The following is a 26,610-nucleotide window of genomic DNA, read 5'->3' as shown; positions in this document are numbered from 1 at the left end:
CCTCTGCCCCTCCCCCTGCTTGTGCTCTCTCGCTCTCTTTCTATCAAATAAATAAATAAAATCTTAGAAAAAAAATCATTGTTTATAACTTTTGGTACGTTTTCCCATCAAAACAACATTGTGGAGGTAGATCTGTCCTCAAACTAGCCAGCTCATGATGTGTATACTGATGGTACTGGAAAACTTAAATTCGTTTGCAGTATTTCTTTGGACAGGTACATCCCTCCATTGTAGTCTTGTAAAGCTTCTTTTTTGCTTTCCCCATCACTTTTTTTTTTTTTTTAAGCTCACACAAAGCCAATTTATTAACAGAAAACAGTAATTTGAGGAATCCTGTTCACAGATGGCGACCACGGTGACCCGCCTTCCTGCAGGTGCTATCGGAGGGGATGGGGGTGACATCCTCAATCCGCCCGATCTTCCTTCCTGAGCGGGCAAAGGCTCTGAGGGCTGACTGGGCCCCAGGTGCAGGGGTCTTGGTTCTCTTTCCTCCTGTGGCTCGTAGTTTGATGTGGAGGGTAGTGATGCCCAGCTCCTTGCACCTCTGGGCTACATCCTGGGCAGCCAACATGGCAGCATAGGGAGAGGACTCATCTCAGTCAGCCTTCACCTTCATTCCACCAGTCACGTGACAGATGGTTTCCTTGCCAGAAAGATCTGTGACATGGACGAAAGTGTCATTGAAGGATGCAAAGTTGTGGCAGACACCAAACACATTTTCTCCTTCAGCTACCTGAGGTCCAAGGCTGATGACCTGTTCTTCCTTCTTTTCCTTCCCCTTGCAAGGTGCCATTTCTGCGCGTCTTCTCCAGACTCCACTACTGGAAAGAGCTCCCCATCACTTCTTAAGCAAATGTGATGGAGACCTCTCTCTTAGCTTCTACAGACCACTCCCGTGGCTTGCTCTGGCACCTGTAGTGGAGGTTTTGTTCTGGGTATGTGGAAGCTGTGGAAAAGAGCTCTAGAAATGTGAACAAACCTGGGCTTCCTGTTTGGACACTTCTTAGTCTTGACCCTAGGTGCTTGACTGACTCTCCTACTACTAAGAACTAACCAACATATCTTCTTTTTCTTTTCACTGTCCTCTCAACTCAACCAGTGCATCTTTTCTTCCTGGCCCACTTCCAATAGGGACACAGTCTCACTTCTTTCTTCGTTCCCCAAAAGCAATTTCACAGCCCATGTGGTGGCTTCTACAGGTGTGAATGTATGTGTACATGTTTTCCTTATTCATTTCTTCTTTCCTTCCAGTTGCTAGAAGATGAGAAATGAAAACACTTTCTACAGTCCAGCCTCCCTTCCACAGTCACCCCCACCCTATCCTGGCTATTTTCTCTTGTTTTTGGTAGATCACATTCCATCAATTTTATAGCCATAAAGGTTGTAGTTCTTTGGATATTAAGCTATCTCATAGGGGCACCCTGACTACCCCAGACATTTTATCACCGACGTTGGGTGTTAGGGCTTAGGGAGCAAAGAGCAACAGAGGGCATTTCAGAGTTTAGGAGAGAAAATGAATTTGGAGGCTATGGATATAAATCATAACCATTATGCCCATATTTGAGGAGAGAGAAGAAAAGGGATACAGAATTAGCCATACATTTTACTGTTTTACTCCTTACAAACCCCTCTCTCTCTTTCTGAGTTCCTTGTATTTGGAGCCAGGGAGGATGGAAGAGCTGGGTAAGGAAGGTAGAACTGGGGAAGAGGAAATAAGAAGGAAATCTCTTGAAGTAGAGCACCAGGAGGAAGTTCTGCAAGATTTTAACCATCCTCTGAAGCAGAAGTTCTTAACCTTTTTTTTTATGTTCTACACGCACACTCACATATTTATGGTTGCAAAGCAGACCAATTAAAGTGAAATAGGTGATCATTTTAAAAAATTTTTTGATATTGTAATATCTGCTTCTTTATTAACACATAAAATAAAGTCTAGAAGTCAGTCTAAGTTTTTTGAAGTGGTGATGTGTAAATGATATTTCAGGATATCTGCAATGACTGTAATATGATAGAAAATATCTGAATTCTATTGGTAATAAAAATGAGAAGTGTTGCTAATGTTAAGTGTGACTTGTCTGCATTCGTAATTGAAGGAAATGCTAAATTTCAGTGAGAGATCACTGAAGATAGAGGATAATTTCTCTCCCATCTAACTTAATGAATTTTCTGAATTCCGTACCCAGGTCCCTGGATTCCTCCCGATTCCCTAGGATACTATTTGTATGGAGGGAATAAAGCAAATTAGAGGCCACTTGCATCTAAAAATTACAGTCCCTCTCTAATGAAATGTTATACCTGTACATACAGAATTGCAGGGAAAGTCATAGAAATGTGGGCCGTAGCAGGCACTGATCTAGGTACTTTTACATACTAATTTGGTTTTAGATATTTCTCTTATTTATGGGTGAAATTTAACTTGTGCCTTTTTAGAAGGACATGTGAAATGATTGGCAAATTAAAGCACAGTGCAAAATAAGATGTAAATGAAATCAGCATTTGAATTAGCTTTATAAAAATAAAAGCAAAGGGAGCCTATTTTCTGTACAGAGACACGTTGTCTTTGTTTTTAATGAACTTCAGCAACTTTACAGAACAAAGATAACTAAATGAACATTAAATTGACCTAGGGACAAGTCATTTCATCTCCCTGCCTCTCACCTTTTCCTCTATACAAATTGATGCCAGTTAACTCTTCTGTCTACCTCAGAGGATTGTTGTCAGGAGTAATGAATGAGATCATTGAAAGTAAACACTTTTAAACTGCAAAGCACCTTACAAATATAAGATGGTATCATTATTAGTTTTGGTGTTGGTGATGAGAAGTAAATCACGAAATTCAAAGGATGAGGTGTGGCCAACACAACTAAATCAAAGACGTAGTTGTACAGTAAATACTGGTGGCCTCTGTTGCGCACGTCCTTCATATGTCTTCTCGATACAGTCACTCTCCCTGAGTGATCTTCTTTTCTCACATTAATCCTTAGCCACTGGTGATACCTCCTGAGTTTTTATCTCCAGCCATCTTTCTCTCCACCATCAAACCCATTTTTTTTTTTTATTTTACCTGTGGGTATCAGAGAAATTGAAGTACTCCCAAGTAAACACATTCTCTTCTCACCTTCCCGCAACCCCCCCCAATTTTTCCCTCTATTTTTCTCCTCAAAAATAACAAGCAACCATCCCCCCACCAAAAACAAAACAAAACAAAACAACCAACCCATATCACCCTGCTCTCTCCTCCCCGAAGACTCCAGTCTTTGGGACACACCCACTCAGATTGTGCCAAACACCTTAAAGTTTACAATTTTGGAATTACTGAAAACTTTTCTCTTGATGGAACGAAGATGATGTTCCTTTAGATGGATAGGTTGTGCATCTTTAAGAAGTACCATGTAAGGTTCGGTTTTCTTATTTAGGTATTGTGTAAGTTGCTTTGTAAGAAACTTATACTGTATCTGACCTACATTTAGGTCAGACTTAAATGCATGTATTATGACCCATGCCTGATGCTCTGCAAACATTGGTTGTTTTACTTATAAACTGAGGATATGAGTGCCCCATTTCTTTTTTGTTAAATCCTGGTTTCCTTTCAATTCCTAGAGTAAATCTTGGATCAGAAAAATCTTATTTCTGGTTAAGAACCTTTTATTGTTAGCATCCTAGACATCATTTTTGTAGATCTTTGGACAGTGTTTAGTTCACCCACATCCTTAATCAGTGTTAAGTTGGTAGCGATAGAATCTTTGATATTCAGAGATGAGGTGTGAAGTATAGAGTATAGAAAAGAGTTCAAACCAGAAACCTGTAATACCTGTTTAGCCAGTGCTATAACCAAGACTGGGCAGATTCCCTGCAGGATCCACTTGGGGGAAGTTCCTATACCTAGTGGCTTGTAGTGTCTTTTATCCTCTAAAATTTCTGTATGTTTTGGTCAAACTATTCAAACACACAAACCACTTTAGGGGGTGTGGTTACATCATAGTTACACTGTGAGCCATTTTAAAGAGGGTTCACAAAAGGGAAAGTATTTAGTATTGTCCCACGTACCATTATTTAACTGTGGTTTCAATTTGTAAAATATATAGAAGTGTGGAAGATTTAATAACTTTTCAGTAGCAAAGATTTGTTGAAGGTTGACTTTGGAGGCACTGTGATAGAATCCTAGGAAATACAACATTGGTACATGTGTGTGCTAGATGAGTTTACAGACTAGAAAATTAGATGTAACTAAGAAACTTGATTTCATCCTGAACAAGTGGTTAACCAGGATGCTGTAGTGTAAATCCAAACATGGCTCCCCCATTGTTCACCGAAATACCAGAGATTTTTCGTGCCCTGGATACCAGAGGCTTATTGTCTTTTGCATTGCTCCTCCTATCTCTTCCTTACTTCCTTTAAAAAGGAACGAAATGTTGGCAGTTACGTTTAATGTCCCCATTATAATTATTTGCACATTTTACTTTCACGAATGGCCTATTTGAACATAAAAATGTGATTCAGATATTATTCATTTTAACTCCCAGTGTTTTGTTTTTTATTGACACCAGCTAAATTAGTATTTAGCCAGGGCAAAAAGACTCCTCAGTTATTTAGAGGAAACCATTAGGGGGCCCTGCTTATCCTACAAGGCAGAGGCTTCTGCATCATCTTGAAGCAAGGGGGTGGGGGCAGCACTGTCTTTTCACAAAGAGAAGTGGGCCTAGAGTGTCCACAGGCATCTGGGGATTAGAAATTGATGGCACATGGACGCAGATGTGCACATCCCAAGTCTCAGCATCTCACTCCTTCCCCCAATAAAATAAAATAGAAAAGTAAGTAAATAAAAGAACTCCTTTCCACTCTTTTCAGAAATAATACTCTGAAATTATGGTACACAACATTTCCAACGTAGTGTTGTGATACAACAATGATTTTTCAATTGGTGAGTTTGATTTTGGAAGTAGTTATGAGATGTGAAACTACTATGTGCTTATCAGAAGCTCTGTGATACCTACTAGGTTTAGAAACCTAGTCTTTATTAAGATGATCTAACTTTTTAAAGTCCACTTGTATCTAAGCTAAGTATTTAAAGACCACTGGTGTGGGGGGAAGAAAATAAATAAAGACTACTGAACTCAGTAGATAAGAAAGCTGTTTTTAGAAACCAGACACTTTTTGGTTAAGACAGACTTGGGGGAACAGAAAGACTTGGATTTCAATTTCCACTTTACCATGACTAGCTGTGTCTTTGGGCAAGTCATTGAACCTTTCTGAATCTGTTTCCTCAACTGTTAAATGTGGATAATATCTAATTTATAGGACTGTTGTAAGGGCTAGGTAACAAGTATGTATTATAGCACAAAGTAAGTACTCAATAAGTGATAGCTTTTTTGTTGCCATTCCTTTTAAGTTGAACCAAACTAAAAGGTGGACAACTTTTAATAGAATTTATTGTGAAGGTATGAGCAGTTAGGTCTCTTAAAATATATACTTTTTTCGTGTGTTTTATGACATGGGATTTTAGAAAGCTACTTAACCTAATTATATTAAAATAGTTATTTAACATACTTATATGAGGCATACTGTGTTTCAGGCCTTTTTACTTTTATAAATTATATTAATTCACTTAATCCTTGTAATTACGAAGTAGATACGATTGTTTTTGATAATTTATAGAAGGAAACTGAGGCACAAAGAGATCAGTGACTGCCTGAAGGTCCCACAGATGGTAAGTGGTAGAGTTGGGGTCTGGCTCCAAAGTCATTATTCTCAATGCAACACTATGCAGTCTTTCCTAATGTTCTTTTTTCTAAAATAAAGTATGTGTGGGCTTCAAAAAAAAAACAGTAATAGTTCTTTTCTAATGCTAAAACATAAAAGAAAAAAGCCCCAAATTAGAGCAGGGTTGAAGAAAGTTTAACCTAAATTTAACACTTGACTTAATTTTATCTAGCTTACTCCTTGTGTTACTGACCTCACTGAAACCTGTTGCAGTTACACAAACACGTCATGGTACTAAATGTCTTGTACCTAACGTTTATACCCAAATGGCAGAAGATAACAGTGTTATGTCATTCTCTCTGCTTTTGCCTCTCTTTTTCATTTGAATGTCTGGCTATCTTCTCCTGGGTAGGATCCTTGTGTTTGTACTCTGCTTTCATGCATTATTGATTATCACCCCTAAAATGGTGTGCCACCTCCCACATTTGTCCTTTTTATACCTCAGCTGACTAATGTCTGTGATCCAGAGCTTGATTCTCTTTGCCTATACAAAGGCTGTCAGCTGTCTAGAAGTTCCAGATCATGATTTCTGTAGCCTCTGCAATTTTAAGAGTTAAGTTTATCAAGCTTCCATGTTGATAGCTTTTATGAATGTAAATAATGATAAACTGAACTTTAAAAAAAAAAAAAACCCCAAAACCTGTGTGTTTCCTTTTTTTTCTTTGCTTCTTTTTGAAAGTAGTAGTGACCATAGCAACATAAATTTAGTTTTTTCTAATTTTGTGGACCATTTAGCCTTTGATTTGTCACTCTGTGACTCTTGTCTATTGTGTGGTGCACCTTACATTGTGTTTAAGTGGAATTAACAGATTTATCAAATAAGCCATTGGCTTTAAAATTTCTCTTCTATATATTATCTTTCCACTACCAAAAAATAAAAAGTGAAAGAAGTTGCTAACATATATTCATACAGGCAGATAATACCTACTCTCTGTATTCATTAATAAGATGGTACTATTCACACACCCAGCCCCACCTTTCCCACCTCATTGCTCACCCAATTGTTATATCTGTTTAGGATTGTTTCCCATTTTGCAATCCACACTTTGCATATAGATCAGTGATGAAAGCATTCTTCAGGGTAACCTTGGAACAATAATTTGATCTCAGATTCTTCTGGGAACCAAGGAGACCTAAAAAGAATGTGTCTTTCAAAAGGGATGAACTGAATGTAGCTTACTTATAAAATGGATAAAAGTGGCAACAGATGCAATACCTTATTGATTTAGGAAACTGCGGAAAGAAGTTTTGATTTTGGTGTTGGCCTCGTGCTTATGTAAGACTCTGCAAGTCTTCTAAGGCTTCTTTCTTTTGCTTTGGAAACATGGCTACTGGACAGATTCAGTCTTGATGTTGAGGTAATTCTTTTGTGGTTCTTAGTTTGCTGACACTTTTCAGGTTTTAAATGGGTTAGCCTGGTGATGGGTATTAAAGAGGGCACGTACTGCATGGAGCACTGGGTGTTAAACAAAAAATAAATCATGGAACACTACATCAAAAACTAATGATGTAATGTATAGTGATTAACATAACATAATAAAAAAAAAATCCTATCTTTTCCCTATTGGTTTGACCTGTATTACTCCACAGTTTTTTATTTCATTTCTTCCATTCATTTTATTCATTTAGTCAACCAAAAGATGTTTATTCAGCCTGTACTTTGCACTAGGTGGTATGTCCTTCACTGGGGTTACTGTGGTTGAGCAAACACAGATGTCCTCATGGAGTCTTCATTTTAATGAGGGAGCTGGTCCTTAAATCAGTTGTCACACAAATCACTGTAAATTACAACTGTGATAAGTTTGGTGAAGAGAAATGCACAGTTTCATAAGACTAGTCTGTAGGGGAGTTGACTGAATTGAGATCCACGGAATAAATGGGGATTACCCAGGCAGAGAGGGAAAGGCTGGTCATTGCAGGCATAGAGAAGAGTAGCGAAACAGCCCCATGGAGAGAGGAAGCATGGTGGGGTTGTGGAATTCAGGGAAGGCCTGTGTGTCTGGAGTGTGTAGACAGAGAAATCTAAAGCAAGCTGAGGTGGGAGAAGTAGGTTACAGGGTCATTCCAAGCAGGACCATGAAGGCCATGTTCAAGATCTTTGTGTTTATCCTCAGAGCAGAAGGGTTTTAAGATCACATTTCTGTTTCAAAAAGCTCATCCTGAGAGAAGAGATTAGAGAGGCCTGAATAGGTGGCGGAAAACCCATTAAGCTATTGCAAATGTCATTTTAATAAATTTTCAGTTATAAAATGGTGCCCATATTTCACCATCTTTGTGCTTTGTATTTGGGACTTGCATGGTGGAACCTTGTCTCTCCCTCTGCCTTGCACAAGGACCCTAAGTCTACTCGCAGGTAAGTGAAAGTGAAGGTTATAGCAACCTCTAGCTCTGTGGCCACTTGGTCTCAGATAATCAACTGTTAGTCTCAGAGAATAAGCTAGGATGAATCGAGGTCTGAGTTATCGTGCCTTCTGATGATTTCATTGGCTTCTTATTTTTTGTCTGTTAAGATATGAGACCTGGTGGTTGTGGCCGTGGTGACAGTAGCAGTGATAAGAGCAAATACGTACGTGTCAGAGACTGTTCTGTGTGTTCTGCATATATACATCCATTTATTTCTCCTCCAGTCTCATGAGGTGAACTTATGTTCTCTACTTAGAGATGAGGGTGAGGCCCAGAGAGATTTATGAAATTGCAGAGCAGGGTATGAACTCAGGTAGTTTACTTCCAGAATCCAAGCTCTTAAAACCATTCCTCTGAGTGGTCAAAGGTCACAGAGATGGCAGGTTAGAGAGCTTAGAGCCCAAGGTCACACTGTATAATATGTCATGGAAGCAGGACCCCAGCCCAGCACTCTGACTTCAGAGTCCGTGCAGTGCTTCGAACGGAATTACAGGCATCAGGAGGATAGTTTTTTTTAAGTCGAGGAAGGTGGTTTCAAACGTGTATAACTAATTTTAGAGTGGCAACCCATTTTCTTTAGTGTATTCTAAACATCATATAAATCATTAAGAACACATTGTTCCATCGAGGCATACTATAATTAAACTTCTTTAATTTTGAATAATGAAGTGTTTTATGTTGAGAGTAGTTAGAAGTGTATGGTACTACCACCATAATGGGGAGCAATAAAAAATACAAAGTGTTGATGAGGATATAGAGCAGCTAGAACTCTTCTGTACTGCTGGTGGGAGGGCAAATTGGTGCCATCACATTGTAATACTGTTTTTTACTATCTGCTACGGCTGAACACATGCATATCCTGTGACTCAATAATTCCTTTCTTAAGTAAATACCCAACAGGAATTTGAATATATGTTCACCAAAAGGCATATACAAGATTGTTCATCTAATAGGTGTATAATAATAGCAAAAAACTAGTAACTACCCAAGTGCCTATCAGTAGTAAACAAGTTGTGGCATACTCACCTAATGAAATACTATATAGCAACAAGAGTAGTTAACGGCTGCATGCAACAGTAGTGTTAAATATCATAAAGATAAGCTTGGATGCATATCTTTCCAGATCGTTAAAAATATTTATGTGTGCATATAGATTTCATTCAAAAGGGAAACTGCTGGCTTTCTACTTTATTAATAGGCCATGCTACTGAATGTAATGACACAAGCCCAAAATGTAATGACACAAACACAGTAGAGTTTATTTTTCACTCACACATAATAGTCCAGGGTCGATATTCCAGGTTGGGATCTGGCTGGGGGCTTCTTACCACTTCTTACCACTTGCCTTCTTTCAGGAACTCGGGCCAGGGTTATGTCTGACAGCTTCAACACGTAGCTCCAAGGTATACCTCTGCTTACACTCTGTTGCCGAGAACATAATCAATCACAAGGCACACCAAAGTGTGGGTGTGTTAGGAGTAAGGATTGGAGGTGGAACTCTAATCTGCTTTTGTGCCCAGGAAGAACGTACTTTGATAATCAGTATGCCGTGTTGTGCACATTATTTCTGCTGTTTTGTAATCTGTTGTTTTTTCCTTCCTCCATACTATTGCATGGTGACTATCATTTCATGTCAGTGCATATGGGTCTCTTTCTGTTTTTAATGACAGTACCTTACTGCTTTAAACAGATGGGATGAATTATAATTTAACATGCTAATGTTGGTGGTTTTGTTTCTTACAGGTTTTTTGGCTATCATTAACAATGCTAAAATGAATATACTTGTTAAGAAAATTGGTTTTGTAGGGTAAAATTATTAAAAATAGAATTTGATGGGCCAGAATGTAAGCCCATTTTTAGGGTTTTGATACACATTCCTCTTTTGGCCTCCAGATTAATTGCCTTCAGTGTCCATTTTTGTTTGGTATAGTAATCATTTTTATCATTTTTAAATAAGTTTTTCATTTGTATTTTGACAGTCATTTTTTTTTTAATTTCCAAAGACGTTTTTCTTTTGTTGTAGTGAAATCAATCAGCCTTTTCCTTTTTTGATTTCAGCATTTGGTGTCATACTTGGAGTTACCCTTAAATTATAAAAATAGCTATATTGCCTTCTATAGGTTTATGTTTTTATTATTGGTATTTACATTTCTAGTCCACCAAGCAATGGTTTTACATATAGAACCTTTTTTTTGGTCAGATTGTTGGCTAATTGCCCCAATAGCATTATTTGTTAATTGTGTTTTTGTTCAATATATAGGATTGTGTGAATATATATAAAACTCTTACCACATATTTTAAAATATCCTTAATAATTAGTGATTAGGTTGGAGTAAGGTAGAAAGTATCAGTTCTCTGGGCCATTTGAAGCAGAGAGAGAGCCACACTGCTTCAAACAAAAGGTGGCATCACTAAGCATTAAACACTTACATCATGGAGAAGGTAAAGTAAGTCCCTTTTATTGACTCAGAAAATGTGATTTGCTTTCATATTTGAAAAATCTCCATATTCCTAGCTGGTCCCCTCCCCCTAATTTACATGGGGCTCCATTTAACTCTTACTTCCTGTGTTTTTTGTGCCCTCTCTTAACTGTGTTAGGGGGAGGTCAGTCTGCCCAGCTGATTCTTTTTAGTGCAAATTGAGATCATGATAAGTTTGGGTACTGTTTTTTGTATTTTTTAATTTTCTTTTTAGATTTTATTTATTTGAGAGAGAGAGACAGAGATAGTGAAAGAGAGCACAAGTGGGGAGGAGAGGGAGAAGCGGGCTTCCCGCAGAGCAAGGAGCCTGATGCGGGACTCCATCCCAGGACTCCAGGATCATGACCTGAGCCGAAGGCAGACACTTAACCAACTGAACCACCCAGGCGCCCTGTTTTTTTTTTTTTTAATGAATACTTTATATCATTTTAATTTATTTAACGTGTGACTATTAAAGTTGCTATTGGAAATAACCAAAGTCCTTGAACCCTGATAGACATTTTATTAACATAATTTTCTCTCTCGGTTTACATAACATGCCTTGAACAAGTCTGTATGTGTGTAACAATTTTAAGTCTTCTGAAAAAAGAAAAAGGAAATCTTTCTTCCTTGCTTGATGTACTTTGCTTAGTCGGCAATCATGCTCAGGTTTTGTGAACAACAGAAAGAAAAAAGTTAGGTGTTGGACAGGTAACTTAAGGGTCCAGTGGAACCACGCATCTAACCTCCCAGGCTTACCATGTTTGTTAAGGTACCTTTGGTTACAAAAACTAAGTCAAACTTCATCAAAAGAAGTTATTTGGTTATTGAAAGGATTCTTGGGGAGCTTGCAGTCTTGAAGGAATTGCTGCACAGCTAAATTTTACACAGCGAGAATCTAGGGCCTTGAGCATTGGGAGCTTCTGAACATGCTCTAGAGTGTTTTTATCAGGGTGACACAGCTGTGACCATGTCGTCACACAGGTGGCAAATTACCCAGAGAGAGAATCTGATTTGCTCGATGGATAGAAGGATAGAGCCATCTGTAGTAGATTGAATCATACTAATTTGCTACTTTGACTGTTTTTGTCTCAGAGAAAATGCAGTTTCTCATGCTTCAGCTTAATAGCACAGACATGTTTTGGGGGGCTCTTCTAAGTGTCAGAACAATTGTGAGATGGTGAGCCTTCCCAACTAATAATGTCTACTACATGTTCCTTTGATCTTCTCAACTCCATGGATCTTGATTTCCTCATGTTTTTTTCCATTTTGCTACAAACCCCCAGAAAAACTCCAACCCTGGATCAGCTTCCCTACCCAGGGAAGCTAAATACTGTTGGGGAAAATGATACAATTCTTGAGATGGCCCTTTTCTGTCATTGGATAACTGGAGATTTTCCTAGTCATCATTCTTCTGTAAGGCATCCATCCATGGTAGCATGGGTTCTTTGTGGTCATTAATAATTCCATATTTCACTGCAGGCCCTTCTAGTCTAAAAGTATGGTACAGTTAATTAGTGGAGAGACTACTGTTTCATACTGGTTCTTTCTAGTTGGAAGTTTCTACTTGTTGTCCCCACTGCACCCAGCCACTGAAGGAGTTCCTGATTACTTCGAACCTTAGTGTCAATCCATTAAAGCTATGTGTTTTGAATGGAGATAACCTACAGATTGGCTTTAACATATAAGCTGTTTTAGATAAACAGAAGGAACCATCTCCTGGCTGCCATTTTGCTTTAGTATTATCCTTGGCTGATGAAGTGTTTTTGAGACTTACTTTTCGTTGAAATCATGTATTTGGATTCTGTTGATAGAAAAAAAATTCTCTTTTTATGTGTAAATGAGCTGTTCTAATACAAAATAAACTTCAGAGTTTGTGCTGCCAAAGTGAGTTATACCTTATTTATGCCACAGATGAAACAAATCAATTGCTACAGGTACATTTGTGATAAACTCAAGACTCTGAATTGAAGGCAGTTTATTGCAGTGATTTATAAAGAAATAGCTATCGAACAATTTCTTTTGGGTGGGAGATACAAAAATTTGATACCAATATCTTCATCTTCCCATGCATTCCCCTCCCCACCTCGTACACACACTTGAAAGTCCACATATATACACACATTCCGGTTTTCATAATGCTGTATTGCATATAACATCAGTAAGATAAAGAACTCTTCAAATGAGGGAAAGAGCATATTAGTAGTGGATAAAACCAAATTTTGAGATTTCTTATAAGAATGTGTTCTAAACAGAAACTCAGAGGTAAATGAATGATGGTAAAATTTAGCAAGTATGTATTCTGGAGACAACTTGGGGAAGAGGAAAGAGCTAGACTTTGGAATCAGCCAGACTTGGCTTTGAATCCCGGACCTAGTTCTAGCCATATAACCTCTTTGAGTTTCTGTTTCTTTTTCTGTAAAGTGAGATTTAACAGCTGCCATACAGGATTAATGTAATATACTTTGATTGAGTTCCTGGCACATAGTAGATATGTGAATAATAAGTTGCAATCATTATTTTGAATTAAATGATCAAAGATAAAACAAATTGCTTGGTTTATTTTATTCTGGTAGTTGCCCTAGAAATCATGTGTCATCTTTCTTCTGTTTTTATCCTTAAAGAAAAATTGAGTTATCAGTAATGGGCTTAGCAGCTTTGCTAATGTTGTACAGCTACTTTAGACCCAGGACTTAACTGACTTAAACCAATTTTCAGTTTTATCTTTGGACCTAAGTAAAGGTCTATTTAAAGATTATCAAGTGTAAAAAAAGGGGGGGGGTTGGTTGTAAATTAAAGTGACCACAGATGAAGTTAGTGTCGCTTCCCTGCTTGATTTCCATTGATATTACATTGAAGGGAATTGGAGCCTTCCCTCTCTGCCCAGTCCTGGGAGGGCCTCTAGTGTCTTCTGGCCTTTACTCATCCAGTTAGCAGTGATTTGTATGACAGTGCTAAATTGGCAGCTGCTGACTACCAGTGGTAGACTTGAGTTTCACATTGTCTTCTGAGACACTTTGATTGAAAGATCTGCCGGTGGTTTAAATACAGGCTTTTGTAGGGACAAAACAGACAGACAACTAATATATAAAATGCACACATTGAATCTAAGATGAACCCAATTTCATAATCATTAAAGTATGAAACAAAATGTATAAATCCAGGAAAGATATAATTTGAAGAACTCATTAGTGAGTTTTTTGGTGACCTTATATGTGTTGATACAATTAAGGTCCTCTTAAACCTTGTCTTCTGCATCCTACAGAGCAAACCTTGTCTTCTGCATCCTACAGAGCCATCAGTGACTCCTGAGAAAGGGCCTGGGTAAAAATCAGGTCAAGATTTAATTGGGGCACAGTCTCTTAGGCAGAGCTTGGACCAAGCATCTTTCTGGGCCATTACTGATAGCTCGTACTTCTTTTTCTTCTGTTGTGTAACTCTTTCTCCACTTTTTTTTTTAAGACTTTATTTTTTTTAGAGTAATTTTAGGTTCACAGCAAAAGTAAGAGAAAGATATAGAGATTTTCCATATGCCCTTTGTTCCTACCCATGTGTAGCATCTCCCATTTTAAACATCCCCCACCAGAGTCTGCTCTTTTTGTAAACTTTTTGTTACAGTCTTCTCATTCCTTAGTGGTGTGAGCTAAGAAATGAACGTTCAGCATTATAGGTAAAGAAAAGGCAATAGGTAGAAGTAATACTTTATCAGTATTTACTATGCATTTATAATTATGTCTGTTCTGTCTGTTGTAGAGCTCCCTACCAACCTCTAGCCCTCAGTGGATCAACGATTTTAGAAAGTAGCCTGTGTAGCAACCCTGCATTAAAATACTATGAAATAAGATCAAGTAGAAACCCTGATCCCAGTGTTGTGAACTCTACCTCTTGCCCCTTTTCTTTTTTTTTAATAATTTTTTATGGTTATGTTAATCACCATACATTACATCATTAGTTTTTGATGTAGTGTTCCATGATTCATTGTTTGTGCATAACACCCAGTGCTCCACGCAGAATGTGCCCTCTTTAATACCCATCACCAGGCTAACCCATCCCCCCACCCCCCTCCCCTCTAGAACCCTCAGTTTGTTTTTCAGAGTCCATCGTCTCTCATGGTTCATCTCCCCCTCCAACTTACTCCCCTTCATTCTTCCCCTCCTGCTATCTTCTTCTTTTTTTTTTCTTAACATATATTGCATTATTTGTTTCAGAGGTACAGATCTGTGATTCATCAGTCTTGTACAATTCACAGCGCTCACCATAGCACATACCCTCCCCAATGTCTATCACGCAGCCACCCAATCCCTCCCACCCCCGACCACTCCAGCAACCCTCAGTTTGTTTCCTGAGATTAAGAATTCCTCATATCAGTGAGGTCATATGATACATGTCTTTCTCTGATTGACTTATTTCACTCAGCATAACACCCTCCAGTTCCATCCACGTCGTTGCAAATGGCAAGATCTCATTCCTTTTGATGGCTGCATAATATTCCATTGTGTATACATACCACATCTTCTTTATCCATTCATCTGTCGATGGACATCTTGGCTCTTTCCACAGTTTGGCTATTGTGGACATTGCTGCTATAAACATCGGGGTGCACGTACCCCTTCGGGTCCCTACATTTGTATCTTTGTGGTAAATACCCAGTAGTGCAATTGCTGAATCGTATGGGAGCCCTATTTTCAACTGTTTGAGGAACCTCCATACTGTTTTCCAGAGTGGTTGCACCAGCTTGCATTCCCACCAACAGCGTAGGAGGGTTCCCCTTTCTCCACATCCTCGCCAACATTTGTCGTTTCCTGACTTGTTAATTTTAGCCATTCTGATTGGTGTGAGGTGGTATCTCATTGAGGTTTTGATTTGGATTTCCCTGATGCTGAGCGATGTTGAGCACTTTTTCATGTGTCTGTTGGCCATTTGGATGTCTTCTTTGGAAACATGTCTGTTCATGTCTTCTGCCCATGTCTTGATTGGATTATTTGTTCTTTGGGTGTTGAGTTTGATAAGTTCTTTATACATTTTGGATACTAGCCCTTTATATGATATGTCATTTGCAAATATCTTCTCCCATTCTGTCGGTTGTCTTTTGGTTTTGTGGACTGTTTCTTTCACTGTGCAAAAGCTTTTTATCTTGATGAAATACCAATAGTTCATTTTTGCCCTGGCTTCCCTTACCTTTGGCGATGTTTCTAGGAAGAAGTTGCTGCAGCTAAGGTCGAAGAGGTTGCTGCCTGTGTTCTCCTTTAGGATTTTGATGGACTCCTGTCTCACGTTTAGGTCTTTTAACCATTTGGAGTCTATTTTTGTGTGTGGTGTAAGGAAATGGTCCAGTTTCATTCTTCTGCATGTGGCTGTCCAATTTTCCCAACACCATTTGTTGAAGAGACTGTCTTTTTTCCATTGGACATTCTCTCCTGCTTTGTCAAAGATTAGTTGACCATAGAGTGGAGGGTCCATTTCTGGGCTCTCTATTCTGTTGCATTGATCTATGTGTCTGTTTTTGTGCCAGTACCATACTGTCTTGATGATGACAGCTTTGTAATAGAGCTGGAAGTCCGGAATTGTGATGCCGCCAGCTTTGCTTTTCTTTTTCAATATTTCTCTGGCTATTTGGGGTCTCTTCTGGTTCCATACAAATTTTAGGATTATTTGTTCCATTTCTTTGAAAAAAGTGGATGGCGTTTTGATGGGGATTGCATTGAATGTGTAGATTGCTCTAGGTAGCATTGACATCTTCACAATGTTTGTTCTTCCAATCCATGAGCATGGAACGTTTTTCCATTTCTTTGTGTCTTCTTCAATTTCTTTCATGAGTATTTTATAGTTTTCTGAGTACAGATCCTTTCCCTCTTTGGTTAAATTTATTCCTAGGTATCTTATGGTTTTGGGTGCAGTTGTAAATGGGATCGACTCCTTGATTTGTCTCTCTTCTGTCTTGTTGTTGGTGTATAGGAATGCCACTGATTTCTGTGCATTGATTTTATATCCTGCTACTTTACTGAATTCCTGTATGAGTTCTAGCAGTTTTGGGGTGGAGTCTTTGGGTTTTCCACATACAGTATCATATCATCTGCAAAGAGTGAGAGTTTGACTTCCTCTTTGCCGATTTGGATGCCTTTGATTTCTTTTTGTTGTCGGATAGCTGTGGCTAGGACTTCTAATACTATGTTGAATAGCAGTGGTGATAGTGGACATCCCTGCCGCGTTCCTGACCTTAGGGGGAAAGCTCTCAGCTTTTCCCCATTGAGAATGATATTCGCTGTAGGTTTTTCATAGATGGCTTTTATGATATTGAGGTATGTACCCTTTATCCCTATACTCTGAAGAATTTTGATCAAGAAAGGACACTGTACTCTGTCAAATGCTTTCTCTGCATCTATTGAGAGGATCATATGAGAGGGGTTCTCTGTGCCTCCTGGATTTTGATGCCTGTTTTCCTTCCCCACATTAGGGAAGTTCTCTGCTATTATTTGCTCCAGTATACCTTCTGCCCCTCTCTCTCTTCTTCTTCTGGGATCCCAATTATTCTAATGTTGTTTCATCTTATTGTATCACTTATCTCTTGAATTCTGCCCTCGTGATCCTGTAGTTGTTTATCTCTCTTTTTCTCAGCCTCTTTATTTTCCATCATTTGGTCTTCTATATCACTGATTCTCTCTTCTCCCTCATTTATCCTAGCAGTTAGTGCCCCCATTTTTTTATTGCATCTCATTAATAGCCTTTTTGATTTCAACTTGGTTAGATTTTAGTTCTTTTATTTCTCCAGAAAGGTTTCTCTAATAACTTTCACACTTTTTTCAAGTCCAGCTAGTATCTTTAAAGTCATGATTCTGAACTCTAGGTTCGACATCATACTAATGTCAGTATTGAGTAGGTCCCTGGCAGACGGTACTCCCTCTTGTTCTTTTTGCTGAGGTGATTTTTTTCGTCTTGTCATTTTGTCCAGAGGAGAACAGATGAATGAGAGAACAGAATGTTAACAGGTTAACGTCTCCAGCAAATATACTCTATACCTGAAACCAAGGGACCAGAAAGGGAAAGAAAGAAAAGGAAAAAGAAAAAGATAAAAACTAACAAAAACAGAACAAAAAAACCACAGAATATGATCAAATATGATCAGGCTAGTGCATAGATCAGTGCCACACACTAGATTTTGGGCATATTTTGGTCTGTTAGAAGAAAGTACCTGCTAAAATTTTAAAGGAAGAAATACTTATATATGTACAAAATAAGGGTTGATACAATGAAGGGATGGAAGATGACTGTAAAGTTGAAAATTATAAAAGATTTTATAAAAGGAATTGATAAGAAGTTTTTAAAAAGAAAGAAGATTTAAAAGGAAAAAAAAAAGGGGAGAAAATGTGATCAGGCAGGAGACTAGAACAAAGCCATACACTAGTGATTTAGGGTATATTTTGATCTGTTAGAAGAAATTGTATCTCAAAATTTTAAAGAGAGAACAACTTATATATATATGCCAAAAATAAGGGTAACTACTATGAAGGGATAAAAATATGACCCTAAAAATGAAAAATAAAAAATGTTTTCTTAAAAAAGGGATTGATAAGATGTTGTTTTAAAAAGGGAAAAAAAATTAAAAAAAAAAACCAGTTAAAAAAATTAACTTTGAAAAACTAATGAATTCTGGTAAAAAAGCCATGAATACTATATGCAGTATTCCCCTAACGCTGGAGTTCTCCCGTTCTCATTGATTGGTAAACTTGGTCTTGGCTTGCTGGCTATTCGTGCTGATCTTCTGGGGGAGGGGCCTGTTGCCGTGGTTCCCAAATGTCTTTGCCGGAGGCGGAATTGCCCCGCCCTTGTCGGTCCGGGCTAAGCAAGCTGCTCCAGTTTGCTCTCGGGAGCTTTTGTTCCCTGCAAGCTCTGGTACAGCTTTGGAGGACCAGGGCGAAAATGGTGGCCTCCCATTCTCCACCTGGAGGAGCTGAGAACTCGGGGCTCCGCTCCTCAGTGCGCCCCCAGAGAAAAGCAGTCACTCCCGTCTCCCTGGTCTCTGGCCACACTCCGTGCTCACCCGGCCTGTGACCAAGCGTTTCTATCTCTGGCACCCGACCCCGTGTGGAGTCTCCAAACCCAGCAGATCCCTGCGGTGCGCTACTGCACCGCTCCTCCCAGGGGAGGAAGGGGAGTCTCCCTGGATCTGCCGCTTGTTGGGTCCCTGCTGGAGGAGCAGTGGCCCGACTGGACCGTGGATCACAGTTTATGGCAACCGCGAGCTGAGAGCCCGCGCCTCCGCTCTGTCTCTGCAGCCGGCTTCCCCGCTCTGATACCTGGGAGCTCTGCTGCTCTCAGGCACCCCCGGTCTTTCTGTGACCCCGAGGGTCCTGAGACCACACTGTCCCGCGAGGGTTCCACTCCCCGCTTAGCCCCTGGAGCGACGTTCCTCAGCGGAGCCGGCTTCTAAAAGTTCCGATTTTATGCTCCGCGGCTCTATCACTTGCCAGAAGCGGCCGTCGGAGGGCCCCTCCCCCGCCGTCTATCCTCCCGAATATCGCCTCGGATTCACTTCTCCGCACGTCCTACCTTCCAGAAAGTGGTCGCTTCTCTGATCAGAGAGTTGTTGCTACTCTCCTCTTCCATCTCCTCTGGAGTTCGTAGGTGTTCAGAATGGTTTGATCCCTATTCAGCTGAATCCCTGAGACCAGAGGAAATCCAGGTCTCCTACTCCTCCACCATCTTGCTCTGCCCCTTGCCCCTTTTCTTTTATTGATAAAATTAATGTGTGTGATCTTGGCTATATGATCACAAAAATCTTGTAGCTTGCTAATCTAGAATGTTTCTTTTTTCCTCCTTAAATTAAAAAACAAACCCTGTACCATACCCGTACTTGGGTATTGAAGTTTCTGCCAGTATTTTGTTTCTAAATAATAGGAGTTGAAAGTCTAGGAATGAGTGAAATAAAAACTTTTAATTGTATGAAGGAGACTTGTGAGGTAGCAAATCAGAAGATTCTAATGACAGCATTTTTCTCTTAGTCATTGGCTTTAGCTTAATTAAATTGTGGGAAAATCAGGTCATAAACTGAATAATCATTGTTAAGGTTCGTTAAGGTTTGTTCTTAACCTCTGAAGTGGAATATGGGAGGATGGCTAGCCTGTCTGACCTGTTATAGGTGGCATGGTTTGTATTTATAAGAGGCTAGTTTAAAACCTGGCCTTAAAGGTACTAAATGAGTATTTTAATGGCATTATTTTGTTTTATGTTTTGATTTTTCAGTTGCATGTGTTTACAGAAACTTTTCCTCCAGTAAACAGACAGTAAAGGGGCAGGGGTGTAGGCCTTTAAACCCAGTTAATGCAGATCAGGGATCTGCATGAAATACAATTGAAATCTCCCTGTAATGATTTTCTAAATAATTTATCATCTGTTCTTTCTGTCTACATAATTTTTTGAAACTTGGTTGTCTTTCCTTACATAGTTCGTTTTAAAATGAGCGGCCTCGCTGGCTGGGAAGATAGTTGAATTATTTGGGAGGATGACTGTGCCACAGCCCATGCACTTTATAAAACCACAGCTGTAAAACCCTCATTTATAGTTAGAGTCTGTTACTGTTGCTGATTTCTGATGTCTTTGGTGTTGGGCTAACAAGGCAGTTGGAAGAAGTTCATAAAGTCTTAAGTGAAAATTTTTTTGCAGTTTGACATGTGAAATGAGAATAAATTGTAATTAGAATAGAGATAGAGATATTTTTCCCAGTCTTTCCCTTTACCCCACTCCGGGGAGAAACCCCAAACAGCCTGGCTTGACTTATAGGGAGACATGCTAGAGAAAAACAGCTTCATTGGTAGCTGAGGGCTGTGATGTCAAGTTATCCCTGAAAGGACTGAGATTGTCAAGAAGAAATCAACTTAGGGAATGAGTATTTAAATTTTGTCATAAGACTTTGATAAAAGATTTGGGAAACATGAAGGTTATCAGCTCCTTCATATACCTCTGGGAAGATTTTAGTGTTTCTTTTAATATAAAGATGAAGAGACACTCTATTAAATAGCTATGAGTTCCATAGTTGTTTGTAAGTATAAATTTACCCTGCTTAAGAAAGCTTGATTAGCTCTTCTAAAATTTATGTGAATTTATTTATATTCATATATTTATTTCTGTAGCCAGACTATTTTTTTAAAAGAACAAATTAGGAAGATTCATACTGTCTGATTTCAAGATTCACTATAAAGCCACAGTAACCAGGACAGTGTGGCATCAGAGAAAGGATAGACCAAAAAAAAAACCCAAAAAACAAAAACAGTATGACAAAATAGAATCTAGAAATAGGCCCATACATCGTCAATTGTTTGTTTGATTTTTAAAGATTTTATTTATTTGTCAGAGAGAGAGCGTGTGCACAAGCAGGGGGACCTGCAGGTAGAGGGAGAAGCAGGCTCCCCGCTGAGCAAGAAGCCCAAATCGGGACCTGATCCCAGGACTCTGGGATCATGACCTGAGCCGAAGGCAGATGCTTAACTGACTGAGCCACCCAGGCGTCCCTGGGTTTGTTTTTAATGCATAGGTGAAAAGGTATTGAAATGGAGGGAAGTTAGTTTTTTTAACAAGTGGTTCTGGACAGTTGGACATTCTTATGCAAGAATGTCCTCATTTTGAGGACATTGACTCATTTTATATTTTATATAAAACTTAAAAAAAAAATCTAAAGGGGCACCTGGCCTTGGTCAATAGAACATGCAACTCTTGATCTTGGGATTGTGAGTTCAAGCCTCACATTGGGCACAGAGTTTACTTTAAAAAAAACAAGACAAAACTCAAAATGGATCTAGAAGAAAATGTAGAAGATAATCTTTGTGATCTTGAGTCAGGCAGAGATGCCTTACAGATGACACCAAAAGCATAATCCACAAAAAGAAAAAAATTTGATAAGTTGAACTTTATCAAAGTTAAAAACTTTTTGCTCTGTAATAATAGAAAGAAAAGACAAGCAACTGAATGGGAGAAAATATTTGCAAATCATGTACCTGACAAATAAATTGTATCCAAATAACATAAAGAACTTCTTGAAACTGAACAATAAGAAGACAAACCCTCCAGGGCGCCTGGGTGACTCAGTTGGTTAAGCGACTGCCTTCGGCTCAGGTCATGATCCCGGAGTCCCGGGATCGAGTCCCACATCGGGCTCCCTGCTCAGTAAGGGAGCCTGCTTCTCCCTCTGACCCTCCCCCCTCTCATGTATCTCTCTCTCTCTCATTAAAAAAAAAAAGAAAGACAAACCCTCCAGCAGGCAAAAAATTTGAAAAGTCACTTCACCAAGAAAGAAGATATGCATATTACAAATACATGAAAAGATGCTTAGCATCAATAGTCTTTTGGGAAATGCAAATTAAAACCACAATTAGGTACCACTGCTTCCCTATTAGAATGACTCAAAACAATGAAGATAACTCTTCCCTTTAAGTGTTTACCATGTGCCACTGACTGTTATCCATGCTTCACATATATTAACTCATTTGATCTTTATAACAAACTGTAAGATAGTACCATCATTATCCATATTTTCAGATGACAGATCTGAGGCTTAGCTAAATTGTCCACAGTCACACAGCTAGTAAAGGGCAGAACCAGGAAAATATGATTACAGAGTTACATGAACATTGTATTACTGTACCATATTCAGTGAGTCATGTGCTGTTGGGTTAAGTTAGTAGTGGTGATCATTCCCCTTGTGCAAGGGGTATGTTTTGCAGCTAGACAGTAGAATGGGGAAAAATATTTTACAGTTGCTCCTGATTTCCCTTTCTTGCATACGTACACTCATACTCAGAAATTTTCCCATCTGTTTATTGAAAAATACTGTTTTAATTTCTTTTTGTTGCTAGTTTTTAACCTCTGCCCATCGGAATAGTAGGGAAATGATCCTCAGAAAAAGATTCACTGCATTCTTGGAGCCAGCCAGAGTTAAGGGTAGGCATGCCAGTGCTAGCTGGGACCGGTGCTTTGTTTTCTCCAAACAAAGCAGTGGCATGTCGTGAGTGTTTTGGTTTTTGGTTTTTGGTTTTGTTTTGTTTTTAGCAAGAAGACCTCAGAGATAGACGCATTGCTCAGCCATTCGAAGCTGTCACTGTCCCACCAGCTCCTTTGTGTTCCTGGCACAGGAGGCAGAAGAGCCGAGCAGCCTGTGGGGGATGGCCTAACGTGTCATGTTTGGTTTATAGTAATTCACCTTATTAAAGAAGGCACCATGTATTTTTATCTTTTAAGGCTTTGAGATTGGCCAAGTCTCACTGGGGTCCAGTTCATGATAGTAATGCTGAAAGGTCAGGAGCTACCCCCTTCTCCCCTCAGCCATCAAAAATCAAATAGTTAAGTTTCAAGGGTTGGAAATGTGAATTTTTCACTTTTCAGTTCTCATAAACTAAAGCTACTGTTGCTATAGCAATGATTTTTCGCCTACATAAAATTTGTGTTTGAGACAATTTTTCCTTAAACACGGTTTTTAAAATTATAAAATGAATAAATGTAGGCATCATGGCCCTGAGATAATTCTTCAAGTGAGAGAAAGGTGATTTGTTTTTAATAATTTCATCTGTGTAAACATGAAGACTTGATCACAAATCTCAGTTGATTTCATGGGTGGGAGCTCATCGGGGTAAACTCGAATACAAGTCTTAATTTGATTTATAGACATATCTCATTTAAAGCAAGAGTTGAAAAATTAAAATAGCGTAAATGCCAGAAAGTGGTGGTATTATTCCAGCAACAAGAAGCTTTTAATAGCAGTGGGGTCTTAAGTAGGTTTATATTTTATTCCTGCTGAACTACTCGTAAAATGATTATCAGAAAATCAGAGTGAAGGTGATGTTAATACTTTCAGTGCATGCATTTTTTGTGTATGTTTTACCAAGTTCCTAATATATTGAGGACTTAGAAAAGTCAAATGTCTTAAGAAACTTGGATATTACCATGCTGATAATGTTATTATTATCATTTAGTTTTATTTTTTAAAAAATATACTTTGTGGTTATATTTATTATTTAATTTTTTAATTATAATAATCAAGTTTCATTATATGGGATTTATATGTGGAAACAATCTTAGGAATCATTCTGTCCAACTTTTTCATTTTATTGGTTAAGGAGCTAATATTTTGAGGCTGAGGTGGCACCTATGGATTATTCAGCTTATTGTGGTAGAGTTGAGACCAGATTTAGATGGACCCTGGCCTATTGACCTTTTACCTGCATGATGCTGTATCCTTGTTAGCTCTTTCCACATCTTCTGATCTTTAAAATAGATTTATGCATCTTTGGGGTAAATACCCAGTAGTGCAATTGCTGGGTCGTATGGCAGCTCTATTTTCAAATTTTTGGGGGGGGGGGAAATAAATAAAATAGATTTATGCATGTAAAAAATCTACATGCAGTCATCTCTGTTGGATAAGAGGGAGTGAAAAGAATTCTTAATTCAGATAACACAAGGAAACAACCAGTTTTCAGATTTATTTTTGCAGTGAGAGAAATTGTATTAAGTGATGTTGAATATTTAGTATTTAAAAATATTTGATTCCCTATAGTCAGTGATATTGTAATAGTGTTATTTATTGGCAGATGGTAGCTACACTTGTGAGCATAGCATATTGTACAGAGATGTTGAATCACTATGTTGTACACCTGAAATAATATAACATTGTGTCAACTATACTCAAAATTTTAAGGAAAACAAGCAAAGAATGTGGGGAAAAAAATAATTGAAAAGATGTGCCAGGATTATTGGCACAGAATATATTGAGGTTAATGTCATAATTCCCATTTGCTTTTAAAGTTATGTAAGTTAAGTTAAATCAAAAAGAATGAAATCAAAAATTTTAAAATAAATTAATTAAATAAAAACATTTGATTCTCAGTAAGAAAATAATGAGCAAGCTAGTGGAAAATGGATAAAAGGAAATTCAGAAAAATACTTAAAAAAAAAAAAGCCAGTTAGAATGAGATACCTTACTTATATTGGCAAAGTTTTAAGCGGTAATACCTCCAATTAGTGAAGGCAGAGGGAAATAGTCTCTTTACTACTGGTAGGAATGTAAACTGGTGGAAATAGTGAAATGTAAAGTACCCATACCCTTTGACTCATCAATTCTATAATTGCAACTTTGTCCTACAACTATCATAGTATTATTTAATGAGGTTGAATTTTCATCTATTTTATAATGATGTACAAGATGGTTGCTGAAGTTTTGTTTTTATACACACAAAACAGTAAAAACTGATAATTGCTCAAGTGTTGTTTATTAATGAACTAGTTGTATAAATTATCGAATGGTAGAAAATAATAGAATATATGTAGCAGTAGATCTGTATGTCCTGAAATCCAAGATTTACCAAGAGGGAAAAAAATCAAGTTTTGAACAGTTTATATACTAATAAAGATATACATATTTATACTTTTTCTATTTAAAGGTTCTAGTGGGATACAAATGAAAATGTTAATGACTTCTAGATTTTATTGAGTTTTGATAAGAAGTATCAAGGAGCAGTGATACTTTCCTTTTCACTTTAAATCCTTCTGCATTTTGTGAGAAAAGATATATATACACTATGCACATATGTTGTTTTGTTTAAAAATTTTAAAACGGGGCGCCTGGGTGGCTCAGTCTGTTGAGCAGTTGAATGTCAGCCTTCCACTGGGGTCATGATCCCAGGCTGCTGGGATCCAGCCCTGCATGGTCGGGCTCCCTGCTCAGCAGGGAGTCTGCTTCTCTCTCTGCTCTTCCCCCCCACCCGCCCCCGCCCTGTTCTCTCTCTCTCTCAAATAAGTAAAATCTTTTTTAAAAAAAATTTAGACAGTAAAGTTTGTTCATTATTAAAATGATTTTGCTTTGTAACTGCAATTGAGGAAATCTCCCCTTATTTTGAAATAATTTTTAAAAGCTTGCTCTTGATTTCTTTATAATTTAATGTCTCTTTTTAAAAAGCACATTTAGGGGCACTTGGGTGGCTCACTTGGTTGAGCATCCAGCTCTTCGTTTCTGCCCAGGTCATGATCTCATGGGGTGTGGGATCAAGTTCCATACCAGGCTCAGCCCCAAGTCTGCTTGAAGATTCTGTCTCTCTGCCCTTCCCCCTGCTGTGTGTGCACAGGCTCTCCCTCTCTATCTCTCTCTCTCTCAAATGAATAAATCTTTTTAAAAAAAAGCATGCTTAGTTCTAAGATTCAATTAAAGTGATTGAGATTCAAGTAGTAAAGTTTTGAAAATCAGTAGGATTCTACCCAACTGAAACCATACACCCCAGTCTTCCATTTGAGAGGTATCTAAGAAATATGTTTACCAAAAGTGATAAAAGTAATCTTATCCTTTGACTCCATAGTCCCATTTCTGCGTCTAGATACTAAGGAAAGTTCATAATAGTAGGAAAAAAAAGTAATACAAATGTCTAGCAGTTGACTCCTGTTGAATAAACTGTGAAATAACAAGGTAGAATATTATGTGGCCTTTAAAAATATTGAACATGGGCGTCTGGGTTGCGCAGTTGGTTAAGTGTGGGACTCTTGGTTTTGGCTCAGGTCGTGATTTCGGGGGCCTCGGATGGAGCCCCGCACTCCGCGTGGAGTGTGCTTGAAATTCTCTCTCCCTCTCCCTCTGCCCCTCCTGCTCATGCTCTCTTTCCTCTGAAATAAATAAATCTTAAAAAAATATATTGAACATAGATACTGTGAAGATACTTGTAAAAAGATACTAAGTTATAGTTAAGTAAACAAAAATACACATAAAATAGTACCAGTGGCTACAGTCATGCTTTTTGAGTACCAGATATACTTGGTAGAAACCGGGTTTCTTATATTATCTCAAATCCTCAGACCTCAGAGAAACCAGATAAGGAAGATGATATGGGTTCTATTTGATGTAAAGGAAACTTAAGGGCGAGGGGAGTAAGAATTGTCATGTAGATGAGCTTTGTTTTGAAATCCTAGTCAAGCCCTTCATCTCCCACTCCAGCCCGTCTGTACACTCACAGCTCCATGC

General features: G+C 38.4%; 1 protein-coding gene and 1 pseudogene across 21 annotated transcripts in view; one reads left to right on the top strand and one right to left on the bottom strand.

The window, feature by feature from the left end:
- PLEKHA5 (pleckstrin homology domain containing A5) overlaps positions 1–26,610 on the top strand; it is a 238,691-nt gene that overhangs the window by 31,731 nt on the left and 180,350 nt on the right. Inside the window, exon 4 of one of the 21 annotated variants that reach the window (XM_073877916.1) lies at positions 22,662–23,938. The exons of the other annotated variants lie outside the window; for them this stretch is intronic. Within the exon in view, the coding sequence (XP_073734017.1) occupies positions 22,662–22,857 (196 nt within the window). The 3' untranslated portion in view covers positions 22,858–23,938. Of the gene's footprint in view, positions 1–22,661; positions 23,939–26,610 lie in introns of those variants that run through there. 21 annotated transcript variants of the gene reach the window in all.
- Positions 291–819, bottom strand: LOC112830185 (small ribosomal subunit protein uS11-like; annotated as a pseudogene).

Source organism: Callorhinus ursinus, unplaced genomic scaffold, assembly GCF_003265705.2.
Source record: "Callorhinus ursinus isolate GAN/ISIS: 27379988/994484 unplaced genomic scaffold, GSC_fseal_2.0 scaffold27, whole genome shotgun sequence".
NCBI lineage: Eukaryota > Metazoa > Chordata > Mammalia > Carnivora > Otariidae > Callorhinus > Callorhinus ursinus.
Note: the sequence above shows the minus strand (reverse complement) of the source record. Positions and strands in the feature narration are given on the sequence as shown.